General features: G+C 58.8%; 1 protein-coding gene across 2 annotated transcripts; it reads left to right on the top strand.

The window, feature by feature from the left end:
* Nucleotides 1-26,112, top strand: PIDD1 (p53-induced death domain protein 1). Of its 2 annotated transcripts, none has more exons than XM_068166629.1 (15): nt 1-265; nt 5,113-5,526; nt 6,938-7,135; nt 8,257-8,311; nt 8,743-8,944; nt 9,530-9,658; nt 11,456-11,635; nt 12,556-12,703; nt 14,513-14,648; nt 14,834-14,912; nt 16,425-16,548; nt 20,211-20,329; nt 20,696-20,806; nt 23,340-23,545; nt 25,385-26,112. In XM_068166629.1, the coding sequence occupies exons 1-15, from the start codon at nt 1-3 to the stop codon at nt 25,620-25,622; spliced, it is 2,604 nt and encodes an 867-aa protein (XP_068022730.1). In that variant the 3' UTR covers nt 25,623-26,112. The 2 variants fall into 2 exon arrangements, with proteins under 2 accessions (XP_068022730.1, XP_068022729.1); XM_068166628.1 differs by having other exon boundaries at nt 14,834-14,984.

Below are 26,112 nucleotides of genomic sequence, written 5' to 3'. Positions count from 1 at the left end.
ATGGCAAAGCTGCCGGGGCTGGGGGATGAACGTGGGGAGGGGGCTGGGGGGGCTCCTGGGCTGGCTGACTGGTGCCTGGCAGACCACAGGCTGAACCTGGACGTGTACCCAGAGGGCTGCCGCCGCTTCCTGCGCCTCTTCGAGGGGCACCGGCCGGAGGTGCTGCGGGTGGAGTTCCTCCGGCTCAGCAGCAACGATCCCCTCCTTGGCACCACGCTGGGCATCCTCCCTCAGCTGCACTGCCTCAGATCCCTGGTGCTCAAAGGTAAAATTCCTGGGTCCTCTCACCACCCCAACTTCCCTAGGCTTAGGGCTTTTCTAACCCTTCTCTCCACAGCTGGAGGACAGAGTGCCCTTGGGATTGGTTTGTCCCAGGGCCCCTTGCTCCAGCCTGCAGATTCCAGCAGGGTTCAGCTTCCAGCCTCCTTCCTTTTATTTCTGCAGCTGCCTGGGGACCAGGGTGTCGAGTCTGCTTGGGCAGATACTGCAATCTTTGTCCTGTAGCCACCCTCTAGAAGGGCATTTCTTGCAGTTAGAGGAGAGGAGGATTGCAAGGGGTTGGGATCTGGAGCAGATGTTCAGCCTCTCTTTCATGTTTTTTTTGGAGCTGTCTTTGCTGTATTTCCATCCAAATCAATCCCAGCTTGACCCTTGCTCAGTGTCAGCACAGTGCAGAGCTCAAGACAAAGGCTGCTCAGCATTTGATCAGCATCAAGATGTGCTCCTGATTTGACAGGCTTTAGCCCTATGAATATGAGATCCCTCTCTGCCTTGCTCATCTCTCTGTTGCAGCAGGAGCTCACCATAAAGGTACAATTTCTGTGCCAGGCTGAGTTGTTTGCTCTTTGGGACCAGCATTTGGAGTCTGCTTGGGTGGATGCTGCAACATATCCTGTAGCCACCCTCTAGAAGAGCATTTCTTGCAGTTAGAGGAGAGGAGGATTGCAAGGGGTTGGGATTTGGGGTAGATGTTCAGCCTCTCTTTCATGGTTTTGGAGCTGTCTTTGCTCCAAACCCAGCTTGATCCTTGCTCAATGTCAGCACAGAGCAGAGCTCAAGACAGAGGCTGCTCAGCATTTGATCAGCATCAAGGTGTGTTCCTGATTTGACAAGCTGTAGCCCTATGAATATGAGATCCCTCTCTGCCTTGCTCATCTCTCTGTTGCAGCAGGAGCTCACCACAAAGGTACAATTTCTGTGCCAGGCTGAGTTGTTTGCTCTTTGGGACCAGTGTGTGGAGTCTGCTTGGGTGAATGCTGCACCATATCCTGTAGCCACCCTCTAGAAGAGCATTTCTTGCAGTTAGAGGAGAGGAGGATTGCAAGGGGTTGGGATTTGGGGGAGATGTTCAGCCTCTCTTTCATGGTTTTGGAGCTGTCTTTGCTCCGATCCCAGCTTGATCCTTGCTTAGTGTCAGCACAGAGCAGAGCTCAAGACAGAGGCTGCTCAGCATTTGATCTGCATCAAGGTGTGCTCCTGATTTGACAAGCTGTAGCCCTATGAATATGAGATCCCTCTCTGTCTTGCTCATGTCTTTGTTGCAGCAGGAGCTCACCACAAAGGTACAATTTCTGTGCCAGGCTGAGTTGTTTGCTCTTTGGGAACAGCATTTGGAGTCTAGTTGGGTGGATGCTGCACCATATCCTGTAGCCACCCTCTAGCAGAGCATTTCTTGTAGTCACACAAGGAGAGGAGGATTGCAAGGGGTTGGGATTTGGGACAGATGTTCAGCCTCTCCTTCATGTTTTTTTGGAGCTGTCTTTGCTGTGTTTCATCCAAATCAATCCCAGCTTAATCCTTGCTCAGTGTCAGCAGAGAGCAGAGCTCAAGACAGAGGCTGCTCAGCATTTGATCAGCATCAAGGTGTGCTCCTGATTTGACAAGCTGTAGCCCTATGAATATGAGATCCCTCTCTGCCTTGCTCATCTCTCTGTTGCAGCAGGAGCTCACCACAAAGGTACAATTTCTGTGCCAGGCTGAGTTGTTTGCTCTTTGGGTCCAGTGTGTGGAGTCTGCTTGGGTAGATACTGCAACCTTTGTCCTGTAGCCACCCTCTAGCAGAGCATTTCTTGCACTTACCCAAGGAGAGGAGGATTGCAAGGGGTTGGGATTTGGGGGAGATGTTCAGCCTCTCTTTCATGGTTTTGGAGCTGTCTTTGCTTCAATCCCAGCTTGATCCTTGCTCAGTGTCAGCAGAGAGCAGGGCTCAAGACAGAGGCTGCTCAGCATTTGATCAGAGCTGTGGCTCAGGCTGTGCAGCCAGGCTGTAGGAACTGTCAGCCCTATGAATATGAGATCCCTCTCTGCCTTGCTCATCTCTCTGTTGCAGCAGGAGCTCACCACAAAGGTACAATTTCTGTGCCAGGCTCAGTTGTTTGCTCATTGGGAGGTGGAATTTTAACAGAGGGAGGGATAAAAAAGAGGTTTTGGGCCAGAATTCAGGGTTCTGGTTAAACACTGTAAAGTCTGAGGTTTGATTCTTTACCTGCCTCAGATTCCTCATGTGGATAATGTGCTTTATCTTTTCCCCTCTTGAGTGAGGTGAGGACAGTGGCAGTGCCTGCTCCCAGGCTTGGTTTGTGACCCCCCCAAGCAAGGCTGAAGTGCAATCACTAAGCCCTACAAGCTGCCAGTTGGGCTGGGCTCAGCTTTTACCCTCAGGCAGCACTAAAAACGTTTGTTTGCCCCTCTGCTGTGTGTGGTGCAGACATCAGTGGAGGCAGAGGAGGCAATGCTGAGGAAAGGAAGACTCCTGGAAGTTTCCTCTTACTTGCTTGGCTTATTCTGTGTGGGTGCAGCCCCTCTCCAACTTGAGTGTCACAAGCTGAGGTGGAGAACTTGTGTCCATCCCTCCCTGTGCTCTCTGGCCTGCACAATGATCAATTACCTGCTTTGATCCCCCTACTTCCACTGCTTGCCTCATGTCTGCTCTCCAGTTGTGCAAGGGCAGAGCTCAGTCATTGACTGGGTTGGGTTGGAAGGGAGCTCAGAGCTCAGCCAGCTCCAAGCCCCTGTCATGGGCAGGGACACCTCCCACCAGCACAGGCTGCTCAAGGCCTCATCCAGCCTGGTCCTGAACCCCTCCAGGCAGGAGGCAGCCACAGCCTCCCTGGGCAGCCTGTGCCAGAGTCTCCCCAGCCTCACTCTCAATGATTTCTTCCTCATCTCCAGTCTCACTCTGCCCTCTCCCAGCTCCAAGCCATTGCCCCTTGCCCTGTCACTCCCATGACTCAAGGCTGTTTGTCCCTCAGCAGCACAGACACAGCCTGGAGAGTGAGGAATGTCTCCTTAGTCCAGCCACTGATGTGTGTTGGTGGGGAAGGAGTGTGGGAGGCCCTGAGGACTATGGTAGCTGTGTGGCATGGCCTGGCTCTTTCTGAGCTTCAGCTCCAGGTGTGTTTAGCAGAGCCCTACTGGTTTAGCCTCTCTTGATTTCTCACCAAGCCTTCCCCATTATATCCCATGTGCTGCTCAGGACATGGAGGCAAGGAGCAGAACCCCTACTGCTCTGTGAGTGATTTGTAGTCAGAGCTGCTCATTATAGGTCCTGCCTGACCAGCCTGTGCTCCTTCCATGCCCAGGTGACTGCCTGGGGGCTGTGGGGCAGGCTGTGGATGTGGTCTGCCTGGACCTCAGCAAGGCCTTTGACACCATCCCCCACAGCAAACCCCTGGCCAAGCTGTCAGCCCCTGGCTGGGACAGCAGCACTCTGAGCTGGGTTAGGAACTGGCTGGAGGCTGAGCCCAGAGAGTGGTGGTGAATGGTGCCACAGCCAGCTGGCAGCCAGGCCCCAGTGGTGTGCCCCAGGGAGCAGTGCTGGGCCCTGTGCACTTTAACATCTTCACTGATGATCTGGAGGAGGGCATTGAGTCCATCAGCAGTAAATTTGCAGATGACAGCAAGCTGGGGGCAGGAGTTGATCTGCTGGAGGGTAGAGAGGCTCTGCAGAGGGAACTGGACAGGCTGGGCAGATGGGCAGAGGCCAAGGGCAGGAGATTGAACACATCCAAGTGCCAGGTGCTGCACATTGGCCACAGCAACCCCAGGCAGTGCTACAGGCTGGGGTCAGAGTGGCTGAGAGCAGCCAGGCAGAGAGGGACCTGGGGGTGCTGATTGACAGCAGCTGAACATGAGCCAGCAGTGTGCCCAGGCAGCCAGGAGGGCCAATGGCATCCTGGCCTGCATCAGGAACAGTGTGGCCAGCAGGAGCAGGGAGGTCATTGTGCCCCTGGACACTGCACTGCTTAGGCCACACCTTGAGTCCTGTGTCCAGTTCTGGGCTCCTCAGGTTAGGAAAGAGGTTGAGATGCTGGAAGGTGTCCAGAGAAGGGCAACAAAGCTGGGGAGGGGTCTGGGGCACAAGGCTGGGGAGGGGTCTGGAGCACAGCCCTGTGAGGAGAGGCTGAGGGAGCTGGGGTTGCTTAGCCTGGAGAAGAGGAGGCTCAGGGGAGACCTTCTTGCTCTCTCCAACTCCCTGAAGGGAGGTTGGAGCCAGGTGGGGGTTGGGCTCTTCTCCCAGGCAGCCAGCACCAGAACAAGAGGACACAGTCTCAGGCTGTGCCAGGGGAGGTTCAGGCTGGATGTTAGGAGGAAGTTCTACACAGAGAGAGTGATTGCCCATTGGGATGTGCTGCCCAGGGAGGTGGTGGAGTCCCCATCCCTGGAGGTGTTCAGGAGGAGACTTGACAGGGTGCTTGGTGCCATGGGTTAGTTGTTTAGGTGGTGCTGGATTGGTTGATAGGTTGGACTTGATGATCTTGAAGGTCTCTTCCAACCTGGCCTGGTCTGGTCTGGTCTATCCTATCCTATCCTATCCTATCCTATCCTATCCTATCCTATCCTATCCTATCCTATCCTATCCTATCCTATGCTATCCTATCCCATCCCATCCCATCCCATCCCATCCCATCCCATCCCATCCTATCCTATCCTATCCTATCCTATCCTATCCTATCCTATCCTATCCTATCCTATCCTATCCTATCCTATCCTATCCTATCCTAACCAGCAGCTCTCCATCTTCTGGGTCTGTGCCTCAGAGTCTCCCAGGTGAGGCTGCTGAGGTATCCCTGTAGCACGCTGACCTCTTCCTCCCCTTCCCTCCACACCCAGGTGGCCATACCAGGGATGAGTTTGGTTCGTGCCAGCTTGGCTCCCTGAGCAGCTTGCCCCCAGGTGTTGGGAGCCTGAGGTGTCTCACCCACCTGGATCTCAGCTTCAACAGCCTCTCTACCCTGCCCAGCTGCATCCTCCATCTCCCCAGCCTCCGTGTGCTGCTGCTGAGCCACAACAGCCTGGTGGCGCTCCCGGAGGACTTTGGCTTGCTGAGCAAGCTGACTTTCTTCTCTGCTATGAAAAACCAGCTGAAGGCCTTACCTCAGAGCATTGGGCAGCTGGGAGAGCTGCAGGAGCTGGATCTCTCTGAAAATGCTTTGGAATTCCTCCCTGAAGAGGTTGGGAACCTGCAGAGCTGCACAGAACTGGATCTCTCTGGGAACCGCCTAGCCAGCATCCCTGACTCCTTAGGTGAGTGGTTCCTAGGGGAAGAGGAGAGGGGGTGGGGAGCTCTTGGGGCACTCTTGGAGCCCTGAGCTCTTGGGGCACTCTTGGGGCCCTGAGGTGCTTGTTCTCTGGTAGCAAGAGCCATCTGTTAGGTTAGAGCCAAAGGGAAGTGATGTCCTGGAGGAACATGCTGAGGTCACTCAGTCTCTTGGAGCATCAGCAGCTCTGGACCAGGCTTTCTGCTTCTGTGAATCACCCAGGCTGCAAGGATTTGGGGGTGCTGGTCAACACCTGGCTGACAATGAGCCAGGGGGTGCCCAGCTGGCCAAGGAGGGCGACCAGCAGCCTGTCCTGTGGCCAGCAGGAGCTGGGTAGGGATGGTGCCCCTGGAGTGGGCTCTGGTGAGGCCACACCTTGAGGGCTGGGTTCAGCTTGGGACCCTCACAGAGGGGAAGTGAAGATGGGATTCCTAGGGAATGGGTCAGGAGAGGCCCCTCAAGGGCTCCACCCTTCTTAGGAGAGCTGAGCATCAGTTCCTGGGCTTGCAGCTTGGCCCTGAGGCTGTGGTGGTTCATGCTACAAGCACAGAGAGCAATCAGAGGTCACTCCTGGCTGGTGTCAGGAGCAATGTGGGCAGCAGGAGCAGGGCAGGGATTGTGCCTCTCTGCTGGGCACTGCTGAGGCCACACCTTGAGTGCTGGGTTCAGTTTGGGCTCCTCACTCCCAGAAGGACATTGAGGGTTGGAGCAGGGCCAGAGAAGGGCAACAGAGCTGGGGAAGGGTCTGGAGAGCAGGGCTGGGGAGGAGCAGCTGAGGGAGCTGGGGGGGTTCAGCCTGGAGAAGAGGAGGCTGAGGGGAGACTTGCAGCAGATGCCAGCAGTGGCTCTGGCAGCCTGGCAGAGGGAGAGCAGGGCAAGGGGGAGCTGAGCTGTTGGTCCCCCAGGGTCAGGCTGTGGGCAGAGATCTGGAATCTCTCTACAGCTCCCTGAGAGGAGGCTGCAGGGAGCTGGGGGTTGGGCTCTGCTCCCCAGTCTCAGGGGACAGAAGGAGAGGAACTGGCCTGGAATTGTGCCAGGGGAGGCTTAGGTTGGAGAGGAGGAGAAATGTCTTTGGTGTCAGAGTGGTCAGGGCCTGGCAGAGGCTGCCCAGGGAGGTGGTGGAGTCCCCATGGCTGGAGGGGTTCCAGAGGGGATTGGATGTGGCACTTGGTGCCATGGTCTGGTCATGAGGTCTGTGGTGCCAGCTTGGACTCGATGCTCTCTGAGGTCTCTTCCAGCCTTGGTGATTGTGTGGCTCTGTGAAATGATGCTCCCTGGTGCCTTGGCCATGCTGTGCTGCTGTGTGGTGGGCAGGGTGGTGCTGGGGCTGGGGCTGGGGCTGCTGTGCACTGAACAGCAGGGGGGGAGGGGTCCTCACTGCTCCCTCTCCCCCCCAGGCCGCCTGAAGTCCCTGCGGAGGCTGCACCTGCACAGCAACCTGCTGCTCAGCGTCCCTGCCTCCCTGGGCAGCCTGCCCAGCCTGGCCAGGCTGGACCTGCAGAACAACTGCCTGAGGGCTGTGCCCCCCGAGATCCACAGCTCCCCCTTCGTGCACCTCCGCGGCAACCCCCTGGGGCAGCCCGCCCCGGGCCCTGGTGAGTGCCAGCCTGCTGCTGGGGAGCAGCACAGAGGGACCTGGGGGTGGGCAGCAGCTGAACAGCAGCCAACAGGCTGCCCAGGGGGACAAGAAGGCCAAGGGCATCCTGGCCTGCATCAGGAGCAGTGTGGCCAGCAGGAGCAGGGAGCTCATTGTGCCCTGTGCTCAGCACTGCTCAGGCCACACCTTGAGTCCTGTGTCCAGTTCTGGGCTCCTCAGGTTAGGAAGGAGGTTGAGATGCTGGAAGGTGACCAGAGAAGGGCAACAAAGCTGGGGAGGGGTCTGGAGAGCAGGGCTGGGGAGGAGCAGCTGAGGGAGCTGGGGGTGTTCAGCCTGGAGCAGAGGAGGCTGAGGGAGACCTCAGTGCTCTCTGCAGCTCCCTGAGAGGAGGCTGCAGGGAGCTGGGGTTGGGCTCTGCTCCCAAGTATCAACACAAGAGGAAGTGGCCTCAAGTTGCCCAGAGGAGGGTTAGGTTGGACAAGGGGAGAAACTTCCTCTCTGAAAGGGCTCTCAAAGCCTGGCCCAGGCTGCCCAGGGAGGTGGTTGAGTGCCCATCCCTGGAGGTGCTTCCAAGAGGCAGAGCTGTGGTGCTGAGGGCCAGGGTTTAGCCCCAGCCTTGCTGGGCTTAGGGAGTGGTTGGGCTGGGTGACCTTGAAGGGTTTTTCCACCCAACACAATTCTGTGACTCTGTGATTCTGCTTTACCCTTCCCTCCTGCTCTCCTGTGCTTCCAGGCTGCAGTGGAGCAGCTCCTTGTCCCAGCTGAGGGTGAGGAATGAGCAGCAATCAGCTTTCCCAGTGGTGCTGGCTCCCAGGGGTGGCCCCAGGCAGTCAGACTTGGCCCTGAGAGCTGTGGGGGTGGCAGGCTGAAATGGTTTCTGATTGCAGCTGCCTCTGAGGGTTCCTGGGGCACAGTCAGCATCTTGGGACCCCTCAGCCTCTTCCATCCTCTCCCTGGTGCTCCATCTGAGTCCTGCTGCAGCTTGGGCAGGGTTCTGTTGGCAGCTTCAGGCAGATCAGGATGAAGGCAGAGCTGAACTGTGAGTGCAGCCTTTCCTCTCTGCCCTGACTGGAGTCAGCTCTGTCTCCCCCTCCTGCCCAAACCTTCTTCTTGCCACAGATGAATCCAGCGCTGGGGGGCTGCAGAGACTCTTCCTTGCATCAGAGGAGGGCAGGTAGGCTCTGTTATGAACGGCTTGGAGTGCAGAGGTGTGGGGAGGTCCCAGAGGAGCTTGGTGCATGGTGGTATTGCACCTGTGGGGAGGAGCTTGTGGCCCTGGTAGACCAGCAAAGGTAGGAGGTTCCTCTGAAGTCACTGCAGAGTGTCATACACAGCTTCACAGACTGCCCTGGGTGGGAAGGGAGCCTCCAAGGGGGTCTTCTCCCACCCCTCTGCAGGCAGCAGGGACAGCTCCAGCCAGAGCCCAGAGCAGGCTGCCCAGGGACACAGCCAGGCTGAGCTTGAATGGCTCCAGGGATGGAGCCTCAACCACCTCCCTGGGCAGCCTGTGCCAGGCTCTCCCCAACCTCCCTGGGCAGAACTCCCTCCTGATGTCCAAGGAACTTCTTCCTTGTGGCCAATACATTGGTGCATTTCTCCTGGAAGCTTCACAGTCACCTCTGAAGGCTGCAGAGTGGTCCTGGCCTGCGGCATCCGTTTCTACTTCCCACCTGGGGCTGCACCCGAGCCTCTGCAGATCCACTTCCAAACCCTGGCACCAGACCCTCAGTGGGTGAAGCTGAGACATCATGATGTCCTGCTCAGCAGAGTCCTGGAGCTGCAGCCTCATGGGGTCCAGTTCCAGCAGGTGAGGACACATCCAGGCCACCTCCTGAGCAATCTGCCTCGGCAGGAGCTTGGCAGGGTCTGCTGGGAGAACCTTTTGGGACTTGTGGGCCAGCTCCCCTTATGGCTGCTGCTTCTAAGTAGCTGCAGGGCTGCTAAGACTCAAGAGAGGACACAGCCAGCTCCCCTGACACTGTGCTGGTCTGGCTCTGCTGGGGCTGAGCTATGGCCCTGCTCCTGTGCCAGAGGGTAAGTGCTGTCCCAGCTGTTCCAGCCTTTGGCCCAGGGGAGTGGTCTGAGTCCTTCCCTAGCTGCTGCACTTTGTGGTCTGCACTCCAGCATTCCCAGCAAGGCTGAGAGCAGCTCCCTGCAGGGGTTGGTTTGCCCTTTGTGCCCACAAGCAGCTGATTGTTGTTCCTGCTGTCACACTGCACCTGACATCCCCTCCCCGGGGGCTGCAGGGCAGAGCAGGCTCCCGGCTCCTGCTCCTCTCCTGCTCTACGGGGCCAGGCTTCACCCTGCCCCTTGGCTGCACAGGAGGCCAGGGAGCAGGGCTGGGCTGGGGCTGCTGCTGCCTGTCAGTGGCTGATGGATGCTCTCTGGGCAGGAGGTGCAGATGTGGATGCCCTATGCCTGGCCTCAGAGCCTTCAGCAGCGTGAGGTGGTGGTTCGCACCTGCAGCGGGCAGAGCTGGAGCGACCTGCGGACCAGAGTGGAGCACAGGAGGAAGTCAAAGGTAAGCAGCTTGGCAGGACCCTGGCACACCTGCTTCCTGTCCTCCCTGCCTTTGGCCAGCCCACAGTGAGCCCTTTGAAACCTCCCACAGGCTGTGCTTGGACCACTGGAGTCCAGCTCCAGCTTGGCTCTCTCCTGGAGGTTTGTGTCCTGAAGGGGCTGAGCTGCAGCCTGCTGTGCTTCATCCCTCCTGCTGCTGCCACCTGCTGGGAGGGCTGCCCCTGGCCCTTCCTCAGCACAGCCCTGGGCAGGAGGAGAGGCTGAGGCAGCTGGGGTTGCTCAGCCTGGAGAAGAGGAGGCTCAGGGGAGACCTTCTTGCTCTCTCCAACTCCCTGAAGGGAGGTTGGAGCCAGGTGGGGGTTGGGCTCTTCTCCCAGGCAGCCAGCACCAGAACAAGAGGACACAGTCTCAAGCTGTGCCAGGGGAGTTTTAGGCTGGAGGTGAGGAGAAAGTTCTTCCCAGCAAGAGAGATTGGCCTTGGAATGTGCTGCCCAGGGAGGTGGTGGAGTCCCCATCCCTGGAGGTGTTCAAGAGGGGATTGGATGTGGCACTTGGTGCCATGGTTTAGCTGTCAGGAGGTGCTGGGTGACAGCTTGGACTTGATGCTCTCTGAGGCCTTTTCCAACCTTATTGATGCTGTGATCCTATGCTGCTGCAGCTTCTGCCCAGCCCTGGGGTGCCTGGGTCTGGGGTAGAGAAGACAGCAGGGGGGAGTCAGATGAGTGCTGATGTGTCTGCAGTCCTCATCAGGGGAGGCTACAGTTCTGCATTTACAAGCCCAGGCCTGGGCTGAAGGGCTGAGTGGAATTGCTTGCTAGGAAAGGTTTTAGAGGGGAAGTGAAGATGGGATTCCTAGGGAATGGATCAGGAGAGGCCCCTCAAGGGCTCCACCCTTCACAGGAGAGCTGAGCATCAGTTCCTGGGCTTGCAGCTTGGCCCTGAGGCTGTGGTGGTTCATGCTACAAGCATTCTTGGAGCCCTGAGCTCTTGGGGCACTCTTGGGGCCCTGAGCTCTTGGGGCACTCTTGGAGCCCTGAGCTCTTGGGGCACTCTTGGGGCCCTGAGGTGCTTGTTCTCTGTTAGCAAGAGCCATCTGTTAGGTTAGAGCCAAAGGGAAGTGATGTCCTGGAGGAACATGCTGAGGTCACTCAGTCCCTTGGAGCATCAGCAGCTCTGGACCAGGCTTTCTGCTTCTGTGAATCACCCAGGCTGCAAGGATTTGGGGGTGCTGGTCAACCCCTGGCTGACAATGAGCCAGGGGGTGCCCAGCTGGCCAAGGAAGGCCACCAGCAGCAGGGGCTGGGTAGAGATGGTGCCCCTGGAGTGGGCACTGGTGAGGCCACACCTTGAGGGCTGGGTTCAGCTTGGGACCCTCACAGAGGGGAAGTGAAGATGGGATTCCTAGGGAATGGATCAGGAGAGGCCCCTCAAGGGCTCCACCCTTCTTAGGAGAGCTGAGCATCAGTTCCTGGGCTTGCAGCTTGGCCCTGAGGCTGTGGTGGTTCAGGCTACAAGCACAGAGAGCAATCAGAGGTCACTCCTGGCTGGTGTCAGGAGCAATGTGGGCAGCAGGAGCAGGGCAGGGATTGTGCCTCTCTGCTGGGCACTGCTGAGGCCACACCTTGAGGGCTGGGTTCAGTTCTGGGCTCCTCACTCCCAGGACATTGAGGGCTGGAGCAGGGCCAGAGAAGGGCAAGGAAGCTGGGGAATGGTCTGGAGAGCAGGGCTGTGATTCTGTGCTTCTTCCCCTGGCTCTGCTGTGCACTGATGTGTGGCTGTGTGCTTCCTCCTCCCTCAGAAGCCTGTGGCTCACTGCAGTGTGCTTCACTTCTCCTGGTTCCTGGTGGTGTCGCGGCTGGTGCAGGACGAGTGCCGGGTGCCGGCCCAGGGCACGCTGCTCTTCTCCAGCCTGGACCCCAGCATCAAAGTCACCTTTCCCCCTGGAGCCACCAAAGACCCTCGCAGTGTCAGGCTGCAGGTAACTCAGCCTTGAGTGCAGGCTCTGCTCAGGCCCAGTGCTGTGCCTGTCCCATGGCAGGAAGGGACCTGAAGGGAAGGAGGAGGCTGAGGGGAGACCTGTTGGCTGCTCTGGAACTCCCTGGAAGGAGGTTGGAGTCAGCTGGGGCTTCAGAGCTCCATGCAATGGCTTGGCTTGGAAGGGAGCTCAAAGCTCAGCCAGCTCCAGCCCCCTGCCATGGGCAGGGACACCTCCCACCAGCACAGGCTGCTCAAGGCCTCATCCAGCCTGGTCCTGAACCCCTCCAGGCAGGAGGCAGCCACAGCCTCCCTGGGCAGCCTGTGCCAGAGTCTCCCCAGCCTCACTCTCAACCATTCCTTCCTCCTCTCCACTCTCAGTCTCCTCTCTCCCAGCTCAAAGCCATTGTCCCTCAGCCCTTGTCCAGAGTCCCTCCCCAGCTCTCCTGGAGCCCTTCAGGCCCTGCAAGGCTGCTCTGAGGTCTCCCTGCAGCCTTCTCTTCTCCAGGCTGAGCAGCCCCAACTCTCCCACAGGGGAGGTTCTGCAGCCTCTGCTCATCTTGGTGGCCTCCTCAGGACCCTCTCCAACACATCCATGTCCTTGTCCACTGGTTAACAGCTCACTGAGTCAGACTGGGGGCATTATCTGTGTGCATCTCCTTCCAAAGCCACCCCTCTAGAGCCAGAGGCTCTGTAGAGTTTGTAGACAGTGCTGAATGCTTCTGTCCCACCTTGGTCTGCCCCAGCCTGCCAGGTTGGCAGCAGCAGCAGGGCAGACATCAGCCAAAGCTCACTGTGCTTCCATTGCCCACCAGCCCCTGAGCCAAGAGCAGCATTTGCCTGCTGGGTGCTGAGCTGAGCAAGCCATGAGGAGGTTTTGGGGTGCCTGACTGCTCTGCTCCCTGGGCTGCCTTCCACATGTAGGTGCTGCCTGTCTCTGCAGAGGAGCTAGAGGACATCACAGCTGACCAAGGGTGCAGAGCCAGTCCCTTGCTCTGCCTCTCCCAGGACTCCCTGCAGGATTTCTTCAGGCCAGTGAGGATTCAGCTGCCTCTCCCACCAGGGGTCACAGGTCAGTTACCCCAAAACTGGCAGAGAGGGACTCTGTGTGAAAGTTCTGCAGCTTCTATACTGAGAGAGTGCTGCAGCCCAGGTGGGCAAGAAGGCCACCAGCAGCCTGGCCTGGAGCAGCAATGCTGTGAGCAGCAGCAGCAGGCAGGGACTGTCCCTCTGGACTCAGCACTGCTGAGGCCACACTTTGAGTGCTGGGTTCAGTTTTGGGTCCCTCACTCCAAGATGGACATTGAGGAGCTGGAGCAGGGCCAGAGAAGGGCAATGGAGCTGGGGAAGGGTCTGGAGAGCAGGGCTGGGGAGGAGCAGCTGAGGGAGCTGGGGGTGTGCAGTGTGGAGAGGGAGGCTAAGGGGAGACCTCATTGCTGTCTGCAGCTCCCTGAGAGGAGGCTGCAGGGAGCTGGGGTTGGGCTCTGCTCCCAAGTGACAAGTGATGGGATGAGAGGAGATGGCCTCAGGTTGCCCCAGGGAAGGTTTATGTTGGGTTGGACATGAGAAGAACTACCACAGGAAGCTTCTTCCCTAAAAGCCTTCCCAAAGCCTGGCCCAGGCTGCCCAGGGAGGTGGCTGAGTGCCCATCCCTGGAGGTGTTTCAGAGAGGCAGAGCTGTGGTGCTGAGGGCCATGGCTTGGCCCCAGCCCTGGCAGAGCTGGAGACTGGTTGGGCTGGGTGAGCTGAAAGGGCTTTGCCAGCCTGCATGGATCTATGATTCTGTTGTTCCAGAATGTTCTGGAAGCAATGGAGCAGCCTCCTCCTGTTATTGCTGCTCTTTGTTGACCCAACTTTAGTCCTAGATCCTGAAGAGAAAGCCATGAGCCTTAATGTGGTGCTTTTGAGCCATGACTCACCCAGAAGTGTGGCCATGAAAAGTGCCAGGGGCTGCACATTGGCCACAGCAACCCCAGGCAGTGCCACAGGCTGGGGCAGAGTGGCTGAGAGCTGCCAGGCAGAGAGAGACCTGGGGGGGCTGGTTGATGGTAGGCTGAACATGAGCCTGCAGTGTGCCCAGGCAGCCAAGAGGGCCAAGGGCATCCTGGCCTGCATCAGGAACAGTGTGGCCAGCAGGAGCAGGGAGGTCATTGTGCCCTGTGCTCAGCACTGCTCAGGCCACACCTTGAGTCCTGTGTCCAGTTCTGGGCTCCTCAGTTTAGGAAAGATGTTGAGATGCTGGAAGGTGTCCAGAGAAGGGCAACAAAGCTGGGGAGGGGTCTGGAGCACAGCCCTGTGAGGAGAGGCTGAGGGAGCTGGGGTTGCTTAGCCTGGAGAAGAGGAGGCTCAGGGGAGACCTTCTTGCTCTCTCCAACTCCCTGAAGGAAGGTTGGAGCCAGGTGGGGGTTGGGCAGCAGAACAAGAGGACACAGTCTCCAGCGGTGCCAGGGGAGGTTCAGGCTGGATGTTAGGAAGAAATTCTTCATAGAAAGAGAGATTGGCCATGGGAATGTGCTGCCCAGGGAGGTGGTGGAGTCCCCATCCCTGGAGGTGTTTAGGCAGAGCCTGGATGTGGCACTTGGTGCCATGGTTTGGTTGATCAGATGGTGCTGGGTGATAGGTTGGAGTTGATGATCTTGAAGGTCTCTTCCAACCTGGTCTGGTCTGGTCTGGTCTGGTCTGGTCTATTCTATTCCATTCTATTCTATTCTATTCTATTCTATTCTATTCTATTCTATTCTATTCTATTCTATTCTATTCTATTCTATTCTTCTATTCCCTTCTGTTCTATTCCCTTCTGTTCTATTCCCTTCTGTTCTCTTCCCTTCTGTTCTCTTCTCTTCTCTTCTCACTTCTCTCTCTCGGTCGCTGTTGTCACCAGGGCTCAATCTGGACCGCTCCAGGCTGCATCTTCTGCACGGTGACCTGGAAGGGCAGAGCTGGGAGGACATCACCAGCCAGGTGGTGCTGGAATTCACTCATCTTTATGCAGTGTTTGAAGTCTCTCACTTCTCCTGGTGAGTGCAGGCTTAGTGCTGAGGCCAAGCAGAGCCCTTCCTCTGCCTGGCTTTTCCCGCAGGCTGAGCAGGGATCGTGCCACGAACCCTTTGCCCTCTGCCACTCAGGCCCAGCTTAGCACTTTGCCTCTCCTCATCTCATGGGTGGCAGGACCCCTCCTTTCCCTTAACCCCTTCTCTGCCAGGTACTGGCTGTGGTACACCACCAAGAGCTACGTGGGAGGCATTGCCAGGAAGGTCTACGAGCGGCTGCGGCTGTACCAGGTGAACTTCATCGCCCTGCAGAGGAAGAAGGACCCTGAGCAAGTCCTGCTGCAGTGTGTGCCCAAGCACAAGGTCAGGCCTGGCTTGCACTGCCTTGCTCCTCAGCTTCCTGCACCTCCCTTTGTAGGAGGTGAGGGCAGCAGTGGTGCAAGGGGTCCTGGTCACTGCCCCGGGGGCGTGGAACAGCTCCAGCTGTCATCTGTCTGGGCTGCTGTGAGGCCTTGGACTCAGTCCCCCAGCAGCTGCTGCTCTCTCAGCTGGAGAGATGTGGGTTTGAGGTCTCAAACTGATGGAGCTGCAGATAGAATAGAATAGAATAGAATAGAATAGAATAGAATAGAATAGAATAGAATAGAATAGAATAGAATAGAATAGAATAGACCAGGTTGGAAGAGACCTTCAAGATCATCGTGTCCAACCTATCATCCAACACCATCTGATCAACCAAACCATGGCACCAAGTGCCTCATCCAGGCTCTGCCTAAACACTTCCAGGGATGGGGACTCCACCACCTTCCTGGGCAGCACATTCCCGTGGCCAATCTCTCTGTGTAGAACTTCCTCCTCACCTCCAGCCTAAACCTCCCCTGGCACAGCTTGAGACTGTGTCCTCTTGTTCTGCTGCTGGGTGCCTGGGAGAAGAGCCCAACCCCCACCTGGCTCCAACCTCCCTTCAGGGAGTTGGAGAGAGCAAGAAGGTCTCCCCTGAGCCTCCTCTTCTCCAGGCTAAGCAACCCCAGCTCCCTCAGCCTCTCCTCACAGGGCTGTGCTCCAGACCCCTCCCCAGCTTTCTTGCCCTTCTCTGGACACCTTCCAGCATCTCAACATCTTTCCTAACCTGAGGAGCCCAGAAGTGGACACAGGACTCAAGGTGTGGCCTAAGCAGTGCTGAGCACAGGGCAGGATGACCTCCCTGCTCCTGCTGGCCACACTGTTCCTGATACAGGCCAGGATGCCCTTGGCCTTCTTTGTCTCCTGGGCTCACTGCTGGCTCATGTTGAGCTGCTGTCAACCAGCACCCCCAGGTCCCTCTCTGCCTGGCTGCTCTCAGCCACTCTGGCCCCAGCCTGTAGCTCTGCCTGGGGTTGTTGTGGCCAATGAGTAGACTTTGGAGGATGTCAGGGAGGGATAGGACTGGGGGGGATGGAGCAGAACCAGGAGTGGGGAGACTGAGATTGGCTGTGAGGAAGAAGTTGTTGGCCAGGAGGGTGGTGAGAGCCTGGCCCAGGCTGCCCAGGGAGGTGGTGGAAGCCTCCTGCCTGGAGGTGTTTGAAGCCAGGCTGGAGGTGGCTGTGAGCAACCTGCTGTGGTGTGAGGTGTCCCTGCCCATGGCAGGGGGTTGGAGCTGGCTGAGCCTTGAGCTCCCTCCCAGCCCTGGCAGCTCTGTGGCTCTATGTTGAAGGGACCTCCCCTTGCTGAAGGTGAGAGGACCATGGTGGGTGCAGGGCCCTGGGTCAGGGGACAGCTATGCTTCAGGAGAAAGCTGAGGTGCTGTGTTCTTATCCTGAGCAGGTTGAGGCGGTGCTGAAGAGGCTGCAGGATCGCTACAGAGGCCCTGAGCCCTCGGAGCTGGTGGAGATGTTCGAGGGGGAGCAGTTCTTCGCGGCCTTCGAGCGCGGCATCAGCGTCGACGCAGGTCTGCTGCCGCCGGGCTCCGTCCTGCTCCTGCCTCCCCTGCTGCCCCAGCCCTGCCTCTGCTCCTCCCAGCAGCTCCACTGCCCCGTGGCACTGCCCTCTGTCCCCAGCAGCCTGCCCATGGACGTTGAACTTGGAGTGACAGAATTGGTGTGGTTGGCACAACCCTCTGAGGTCATCCTGTGCAAGGGGCAGCCCAGCCCCGCCGTGCTCAGCCAGCCAGCTGCCATGGCCACTCCTGGCTGCAGCACCTCCAGCCATGGGCACTCCACCACCTCCCTGGGCAGCCTCTGCCAGGCCCTGACCACTCTGCCACCAAATTTTTCCCCCTCTCCAACCTAAGCCTCCCCTGGCACAACTTAATCCCATTTCCTCTTGTCCTGTCTCTAGTTCCTTGGGAGCAGAGCCCAAGCCCCAGCTCCCTGCAGCCTCCTCTCAGGGAGCTGCAGAGAGCAATGAGGTCTCCCTCAGCCTCCTCTGCTCCAGGCTGAACACCCCCAGCTCCCTCAGCTGCTCCTCCCCAGCCCTGCTCTCCAGACCCTTCAAGGTCACCCAGCCCAACCACTCTCTAAGCCCAGCAAGGCTGGGGCCAAACCCTGGCCCTCAGCACCACAGCTCTGCCTCTTGGAAACCCCTCCAGGGATGGGCACTCAACCACCTCCCTGGGCAGCCTGGGCCCTTTCAGAGAGGAAGTTTCTTCTCCTGTCCAACCTAACCCTCCTCTGGGCACCTTGAGGCCATTTCCTCTTGTGTTGACACTTGGGAGCAGAGCCCAACCCCAGCTCCCTGCCAGGGCACCACTGAGCCATGGCCCTCAGCACCACATCCCCAGGGCTTTGAAACCCCTCCAGGGATGGATGGGGACTCAATCACTGCCCTGTGCAGCCTGGGCCAGGCCTTGACAACCCTTTCAGGGGAGAAATTGTTCCTCATGGCCAAGCTAAACCTCCCCTGCTGCAACTTGAGACCATTTCCTCTCATCCTGTCACTGTGTACTAGGGAGCAGAGCCCAACCCTCACCTGGCTGCAGCCTCCTCTCAGGGAGCTGCAGAGAGCAATGAGGTCTCCCTCAGCCTCCTCTGCTCCAGGCTGAACACCCCCAGCTCCCTCAGCTGCTCCTCCCCAGCCCTGCTCTCCAGACCCCTCCCCAGCTTGGTTGCCCTTCTCTGGACACAATTCAGCCCCTCAACATCCTCTTTGGAGTGAGGGCCCCAAACTCCTCCCAATCCCTGCTCACCCAGCTGTTATGTCTTCTTTTGCCTCCAGAAGAGCTGCTTGCAGGACTTCATCTCTCCTGCTGCTGCAGCCTGCAGAGGGCAATAGCCAAATGTGTTTATGTTATGGCTGCTCTGCTCCTGCAGCCAACTCTCCTCCTTCTGGCACCTTCAGTGGTGCCCACTGAGATCTAATGAATGTTGTCTGGGTTTGAGAGAACACCTACAAAGGTGGTTTGACTTGGAGAAGGTGTTTCTGAAGTAATCCAGAGGAAAGAATTCTTCCCAATGGAGCCAGCAGGAGAGGGGGAAAAAGGGAGCAGGGCCAGAACTCCAGGGGGTGGTTTCTGGCCCAGTGGGGCCACAAGTGGTGCAGAACCTGGACACACAGCTCAGTGCCTCTGGTTAAGCACAGCCCTGTGAAGAAGAACCACAGAGCTGGCAGGGCTGGAAGGGAGCTCAAGGCTCAGCCAGCTCCAAGCCCCTGCCATGGGCAGGGACACCTCACACCACAGCAGCTTGCTCACAGCCACCTCCAGCCTGGCTGCAAACACCTCCAGGCAGGAGGCTTCCACCACCTCCCTGGGCAGCCTGGGCCAGGCTCTCACCACCCTCCTGGCCAACAACTTCTTCCTCACAGCCAATCTCAAGCTCCCCACTTCTAGTTCTGCTCCATCCCCCCCAGTCCTATCCCTCCCTGACACCCTCCAAAGTCCCTCCCCAGCTTGCTTGGAGCCCCCTGCAGCTCCTGGAAGGCCACCAGAAGGTCTCCTGGGAGCCTTCTCCTCTCCAGCCTGCACAACCCCAACCCTCTCAGCCTGTCCTCACAGGAGAGGAGCTCCAGCTCAGTGCAGTGGAGTTCAGGAGGCCAGAGCCTGTCCCTCTGTCCTGCTTTAGTCTGGCCTCCAACTTAATTCCCAGCTAATGACAGGGTGGATGCTGTGCCTGCCTCTCTTTATGCCTATCCCTAGTTCTGCAGCCACTGCAGAAGAGCTGAAGAGAGAGGTGACCTCTTCTGTGCCTTACCAGCTGCTCTTGCAGCTACTTCTGCCCCAGGAGGGTTGAATGGACCAAGGATTGGAGGGCAGTGTCCAGGGTGGACTTTTGGACTCCTTCTGAACGTCTTGCTTCCATTCTTGGACTTGCTCTCCACCTTGTGGCCATTCTCCTTTGTCTCCCCAAAGAGCTGGTTCCTCCCCAGCCAGCATTTTCTGCTACCCAGCAAGGAAGGGAGGGGATAATTCTTTCAGGCATGAGTAGAAGGAGCAAGGAGTGGCACAGAGGCTGCTTGCAGGGGGTGGGCAGCTGGCCAAGCTTCACAAGCTGCACTTCTGCACAGGCTGAGGGTTTGCTGCTTCTCCTCACTCTGGGGGAGGCTAAGGGGAGACCTTCTCTGTCTCCAGCCCCCTGGAAGGAGGTTGGAACAAGCTGGGGGTTGTCTTTCCTAACAAGATGAGGGTGGGCTGAGGAGAGCCTCAGGAGGCTCAAGAAGGCAAAGTGCAAGGTCCTGCCCCTAGCTCAGGGCAGCCCTCAGCACCCATCCAGGCTGGGGGTGAGGAGGTTGGGAGCAGCCCTGCAGAGAAGGCCTTGGGGGTGAAGCTGGGGGGGAGAAGCTGGAGAGGAGGCAGCAATGGGCACTGGCAGCACAGAAGGCCAAGGGCAGCCTGGGCTGCAGCCAAAGCAGTGTGGCCAGAGCTGGAGAGAGGATCCTGCCCCTCTGCTCTGCTCTGGGGAGACCTCACCTGCAGGGCTGGGGCCAGCTGTGGGACCCCTAGTACAGGAAGGACATGGACCTGATGGAGCAGGTCAGAGGAACAGGCTGGGAGAGCTGGGGCTGTGCAGCATGGAGAGGAGAAGGCTTCAGGGAGACCTCAGAGCAGCCTTGCAGTGCCTGAAGGGCTCCAGGAGAGCTGGGGAGGGACTCTGGACAAGGGCTGGGAGTGCCAGGCTGAGGAACAATGGCTTTGAGCTGGGAGAGAGGAGACTGAGAGTGGAGAGGAGGAAGAAATTGTTGAGAGTGAGGCTGGGGAGACTCTGGCACAGGCTGCCCAGGGAGGTGGCTGAGGCTCCATCCCTGGAGCCATTCAGGCTCAGCCTGGCTGTGTCCCTGGGCAGCCTGCTCTGGCTGGAGCTGTCCCTGCTGCCTGCAGGGGGTGGCACAGGATGCCCTTGGAGGCTCCCTTCCAATCTGATGCAGTCTCTGCAAGTCTGTGAAGTGGCCTCCAGCTGCCCCAGGGGAGGTTTAGGTTGGAGCTGAGAAGAAACTTCCTCCCTGAAAGGCTTCTCCAAGCCTGGCCCAGGCTGCCCAGGGAGCTGGCTGAATGGCCCTGCCTGGAGGTGTTTCAGAGGCTCAGAGCTGTGGTGCTGAGGGCCAGGGTTTGGCAGGGGACTTGGCAGAGTTAGAGAGTGGTTGGGGCTGGTGGGCTGAGAGGCTCTTCCCCCTGCCCAGACCGCCCTGACTGCGTGGACGGACGCCTGGCCTTCATCTTCTACTCCCACCTGAAGAACATGAAGGAGATCTATGTGACCTCACCTGTGGACAGGAAAGGCCAAGCTGTCAAAGGCCAGGTGAGCAGCCAGCTCCACTGCCTGTTTGTGGCTCCTTCAGCAGCAGCACTGCTGGGGCAGTGCTCCTCATGATCACCCCTGGGCACAGTTCCCTTCCCCTTGGCTCTGCCTCTCCCTGGCTAAGGCCTGAGCAGGAGCTCCCTCCTGGCTTGGCCCTGGCTGGCATTGCTGCCACAAGGGCTGAGCTCTGGGCACTGAGGCCAACCTTTGTGGCAGAGCCTCAGTGCTCCTCCCAGCTGCACTGAATGTGGAGGCTCTCATGGACTGAGGAAGGCTGGATTCAGCCTTCCCCAGGCACACAGCCCATGGTGCAAACAGCCTTGGCCACCCTGCTGGAGCCTCACTGCAGCTTTTCTCTTTGCAAAGGTCTCCTTCTACCGAGGGGAAGTCCCCAAGAGCATCCCTGAAGATGCCAGCAGGAGGAGGAGGAGAGGACCAGACTCCCTCTGGCTTGCCACTCTGCCCATCAAACTGCCTGTGAGTTGGTTTGTCTGCTAGAGAAGGATTCAGCCAGGGGGGCAAGGAGCCCAACCCTCCTGCACAGCACACAGAGAGGCTGTGATGGATGACAGCCAGGAAGGGCTGCCCCCCCGTGTCAGGGTCACAGCCACTGAAGGTGAGGGTGGAAGGGACCCCAAAGTTCAGAGATTCACAGCAGGGTTGGGCTGGGAGGGAGCTCAAAGCTCAGCCAGCTCCAGCTCCCTGCCATGGGCAGGGACACCTCCCACCAGCACAGGCTGCTCAGGGCCTCATCCAGCCTGGTCCTGAACACCCCCAGGCAGGAGGCAGCCACAGCCTCCCTGGGCAGCCTGTGCCAGAGTCTCCCCAGCCTCACTCTCAGCAATTTCTTCCTCCTCTCCACTCTCAGTCTCCTCTCTCCCAGCTCAAAGCCATTGTTCCTCAGCCTGGCACTCCCAGCCCTTGGCCAGAGTCCCTCCCCAGCTCTCCTGGAGCCCTTCAGGCACTGCAAGGCTGCTCTGAGGTCTCCCTGCAGCCTTCTCTCCTCCAGGCTGCACAGCCCCAGCTCTCCCAGCCTGGCCCCACAGGGGAGGTTCTGCAGCCTCTGATGATCTTTGTGGCCTCCTCTGGAGCCTCTCCAGCAGTTCCATGTGCCTCTCATGCTGGGGGCACCAGCATCACCTGCTCCAACCTCTTCTAGAAGAGGTCTCCATCCTCTGTCCCTGCTCCACCTTCACCTCATCTCTCCTGGAAGTGGGTGGCCAGAGACACCAAGATCTTAGAATCACAGAGTCCCAGGCTGCCTTGGGCTGGCAGGGACCTCTCAGGCTCATCCAACCCAGCCCCCTGCAGCCCCCAGGGACAGCCCCAGCCAGAGCAGGCTGCTCCCAGCCCCACACAACCTGCCCTGCACTGCTGCCAGCCATGGGGCAGCTCCACCTCTCTGGGCAGCCTGGGCCAGGCTCTCCCCACCCTCAGCACCAAACATTTCTCCTTCTCTCCACTCTCAATCTCCCTCTTGCAGTTCCAACCATCCCCCCTGGGCCTGGCCCAACAGGCCCTGCTCCAACCTCTGTCCCCAGCTCTCTGCTCAGCCCTTGGAGCACTGCAAGGCCACCAGAAGGTCTCCTGCAGCCTTCTCCTCTGCAGGCTGCCCAAGGCCAACTCTCTCAGCCTGGCCTCCCAGCAGAGGGCTTCCAGCCCTGCCAGCACTGCTGTGGCCTCCTCTGGCCCTGCTCCAGCAGCTCCCTGGCTGTGCTGAGGACCCCAGAGGTGGATGCAGCACTGCTGGAGCTGGGTCATTGAAAATGCTCTGTAAAGAGAAGGGGAATGTGCAGTGGGAGCCAAGGCTGGGGCAGTGGCAGCTGATGTTTTGCAGAGGCAGTGAGCACTGCTGGTCAGTGCCAGTGCAAGTGCTCCTTGCTTCTTGCAGCCTGATGCCTCAGCCCCCAGGGCTTCCTTCCTACCCATCAGAAGAAAGGAAATCCATAGAATCATGGAATTCTTCTGGCTGGCAAAGCCCTCCCAGCTCACTCAGCCCAACCAGTCTCCAGCTCTGCCAGGGCTGGGGCCAAGCCATGGCCCTCAGCACCACAGCTCTGCCTCTTGGAAACACCTCCAGGGATGGGCACTCAACCACCTCCCTGGGCAGCCTGGGCCAGGCTTTGGGAAGGCTTTTAGGGAAGAAGCTTCCTGTGGTAGTTCTTCTCCTGTCCAACCTAACATAAACCTTCCCTGGGGCAACCTGAGGCCATCTCCTCTCATCCCATCACTTGTAACTGGGACAGGGAGCTGCTCCACTGCAGCCTGGAAGCACAGGAGAGCAGGAGGGAAGGGTAAAGCAGAGTCACAGAGTCACAGAATGGTTTTGGGTGGAAAAACCCTTCAAGGTCACCCAGCCCAACCACTCTCTAAGCCCAGCAAGGCTGGGGCTAAACCCTGGCCCTCAGCACCACAGCTCTGCCTCTTGGAAACCCCTCCAGGGATGGGCACTCAACCACCTCCCTGGGCAGCCTGGGCCCTTTCAGAGAGGAAGTTTCTTCTCCTGTCCAACCTAACTCTCCTCTGGGCAACTTGAGGCCACTGTCTCCTGTGTTGATACTTGGGAGCAGAGCCCAACCCCCAGCTCCCTGCAGCCTCCTCTCAGGGAGCTGCAGAGAGCAATGAGGTCTCCCCTGAGCCTCCTCTGCTCCAGGCTGAACACCCCCAGCTCCCTCAGCTGCTCCTCCCCAGCCCTGCTCTCCAGACCCTTCCCCAGCTTGGTTGCCATCCTCTGGCCCTGCTCCAGCTCCTCAATGTCCTTCTTGGCTTGAGGAACCCAAAACTGAACCCAGCACTCAAAAGTGTGGCCTCAGCAGTCCAGAGGGACAGTCCCTGCTCTGCTCCTGCTGGCCACAGCATTGCTGCTCCAGGCCAGGCTGCTGGTGGCCTTCCCATCCCATCACTTCTAAGTGGGGAGAAGAGGCCACCCCCTGCCCTGGCTGCTGTCAGGTGTGGAGCCCCTGCAGACACCCTGGGTTCAAGCATTGCCTCTCTGCTCTCTCTCACACAGCAACTGAAACCCTGCTGGGCTGAGAGCTCTGGGGCCCTGAGTGGCTTCTCCTTGCCTGCCCTGAACCTGGGCAATGCTGAGACTGGCTACCTGACCCAGGCCAACCTGCTGAGCATCGCCAGGCGCCTGGGAGCCGACTGGCAGAGCGTTGGCCTCAGCCTGGGCCTCACCTACCAGCAGCTCCAGCGCATAGGCTACAACAACAGGTAAGGGAGAAGCCCCTGGGCAGCAGCCAGCCAGCAGCTCTGGGGCACCTGCAGCCCAGCAGCAGCAGCAATGCACATTTCTCTGCTTGAAAGCTTTCCCACTGCCTGCAGCCTCAGCTTGGTTCTGAGACTCAGAGAATCAGAGATCCCTGGAATGGGTTGGGCTGGGAGGGAGCTCAATGCTCAGCCAGCTCCAACCCCCTGCCATGGGCAGGGACACCTCCCACCAGCACAGGCTGCTCAAGGCCTCATCCAGCCTGGTGCTCAACACCTCCAGGCAGGAGGCAGCCACAGCCTCCCTGGGCAGCCTGTGCCAGAGTCTCCCCAGCCTCACTCTCAACAATTTCTTCCTCCTCTCCACTCTCAGTCTCCTCTCTCCCAGCTCAAAGCCATTGTTCCTCATCCTGGCACTCCCAGCCCTTGTCCAGAGTCCCTCCCCAGCTCTCCTGGAGCACTTCAGGCACTGAAAGGTTGGAAAGCCCTCCAAGGTCATTGAGTCCAACCTTCAACCCAACCCCACCACAGCCCCAGCTGCCATGGCCACACGTCCTGACCCCCTCCAGCCATGGGGACTCCACCACTTCCCTGGGCAGCCTCTGCCAGGCCCTGACCACTCTGACACCAAAGACATTTTTCCTCCTCTCCAACCTCAGCCTCCCCTGGCACAATTCCAGGCCAGTTCCTCTCCTTCTATCCCCTGAGACTGGGGAGCAGAGCCCAACCCCCAGCTCCCTGCAGCCTCCTCTCAGGGAGCTGTAGGGAGGCAACATCACCTTCCTGACTGGAGAAGTGCTTCTCTCCTCTGGCTGTTAGAAAGCAAAGCCTTGCATCTGACAAGCAGGGCTGGGAAATGCCAAACCTGAGGAGCTTTGCTCAGGTGGGTGGCACTCCTGGACTGTTGTGGCATCTGGACCCCTGGCCAGCCTCCCTCTCTGACAGTGAGCTCTGCTCTGTGGCATTCATGGTGAATGCCTTCTCTATTCCAAACCACATCATGGGACATGCAGGCAGAGCAAAGAGCTGCAGCAGCAGGAGAGGGATGATCTTTGTTGTGACCAAAGCTCTGCTCCTGTGGGGAATTTCCAGTCACAAGCAGAATGCTTTCATCTGGTATTCCACAGAATCCCAGAGCCCAGCACAGCAGGGGCTGGAAGGGACCTCTGGAGCTCACCCAGCCCAGCCCCTGCCCCAGCAGGGCACCCCCAGCAGCTTGCCCAGCAGCACAGTGCCCAGGGGGGCTTGGAAGGGACCTCTGGAGCTCACCCAGTCCAACTCTCTGCCCCAGCAGGGCACCCCCAGCAGCTTGCCCAGCAGCACAGTGCCCAGGGGGGGTTGGAAGCTCTCCACAGCAGGAGACTCCACAACCTCTCTGGGCAGCCTGCTCCAGGCCTCTGGGACCCTCACAGTGCAGAAGTTCCTCCTCATGTTGAGGTGGAACCTCCTGTGCTGCAGTTTCCATCCATTGCTCCTTGTCCAGGGCACAGTGAGCAGAGCCTGTCCCTGTCCCCTCCCTCCTGACCCCCAGCCCTCAGCTATTGATAGACATTGATCAGATCCCTCTCAGCCTTCTCCTCTCCAGACTGAACAGCCCCAGGGCTCTCAGCCTCTCCTCCCCAGGCAGTGCTGCAGTCCCTTCAGCATCCTTGCAGCCCTCCCTTGGACCCTCTCCAGCAGATCCCTGTCCCTCCTGAGCTGGGCAGCCCAGAGCTGGATGCAGTATTCCAGGTGTGGCCTCAGCAGGGCAGAGCAGAGGGGGAGGAGACCCTCCCTGGCTCTGCTGGCCACACTCTGCCCCCCAGGAGCCCCTTGGTTACTTTTGTGTTTCCCCTTTTTCTTCAGGGAGGACCTGGACAAGCAGATCCTGGAGATGCTTTTCTGCTGGGCTCAGCAGAACTGGGAGGACCCTGAGTGTGTGAGCAGGCTGGTGGGAGCCCTGCGGGAGGGCGGCCGGCAGGACATCGCCCAGGAGGTGGAGGCCGCCCTGGAGCTGGGCAGGCACAAGTACAGAGAGTCCCTGCGCAGGGTGGGCCTGCAGCAGGAGAGCAGCACCGAGGACTCGGCCATAGCCACCATGTAGCACCCAGCAGGCTGCTCTCTGGGCTCACTCTGACTGACTGGAAGGCCCTGGGGCTCCCCTCACAGTCTCACAGTGTCACCAAGGTTGGAAGAGACCTCAAAGATTATCAGGTCCAACCTGGCACCACAGACCTCATGACTGCACCATGGCACCAAGTGCCACATCCAATCCCCTCTTGAACACCTTCAGGGATGGGGACTCCACCACCTCCCTGGGCAGCACATTCCCATGGCCAATCTCTCTTTCTATGAAGAATTTATTCCTAACCTCCAGCCTAAACCTCCCCTGGCACAGCTGGAGACTGTGTCCTCTTGTTCTGGTGCTGGGTGCCTGGGAGAAGAGCCCAACCCCCACCTGGCTCCAACCTCCCTTCAGGGAGTTGCAGAGAGCAAGAAGGTCTCCCCTGAGCCTCCTCTTCTCCAGGCTAAGCAACCCCAGCTCCCTCAGCCTCTCCTCACAGGGCTGTGCTCCAGACCCCTCCCCAGCTTTC

Source organism: Melanerpes formicivorus, unplaced genomic scaffold (genome assembly GCF_026170545.1).
Source record: "Melanerpes formicivorus ecotype bairdi unplaced genomic scaffold, bMelFor1.0.p_v2 SCAF_103, whole genome shotgun sequence".
Lineage (NCBI taxonomy): Eukaryota > Metazoa > Chordata > Aves > Piciformes > Picidae > Melanerpes > Melanerpes formicivorus.
The sequence above is the reverse complement of the archived record's forward strand: the minus strand, read 5'-3'. Positions and strand labels throughout refer to the sequence as shown.

Coding starts and splice junctions, on each gene's coding strand:
- PIDD1 (XM_068166628.1), top strand. CDS start 1: ATGGCAAAGCTGCCGGGGCTGGGGGATGAACGTGGGGAGGGGGCTGGG. Junction 7,136..8,256: donor GCAGCCCGCCCCGGGCCCTG/GTGAGTGCCAGC, acceptor TTCTTGCCACAG/ATGAATCCAGCGCTGGGGGG. Junction 20,330..20,695: donor GCCAAGCTGTCAAAGGCCAG/GTGAGCAGCCAG, acceptor CTCTTTGCAAAG/GTCTCCTTCTACCGAGGGGA.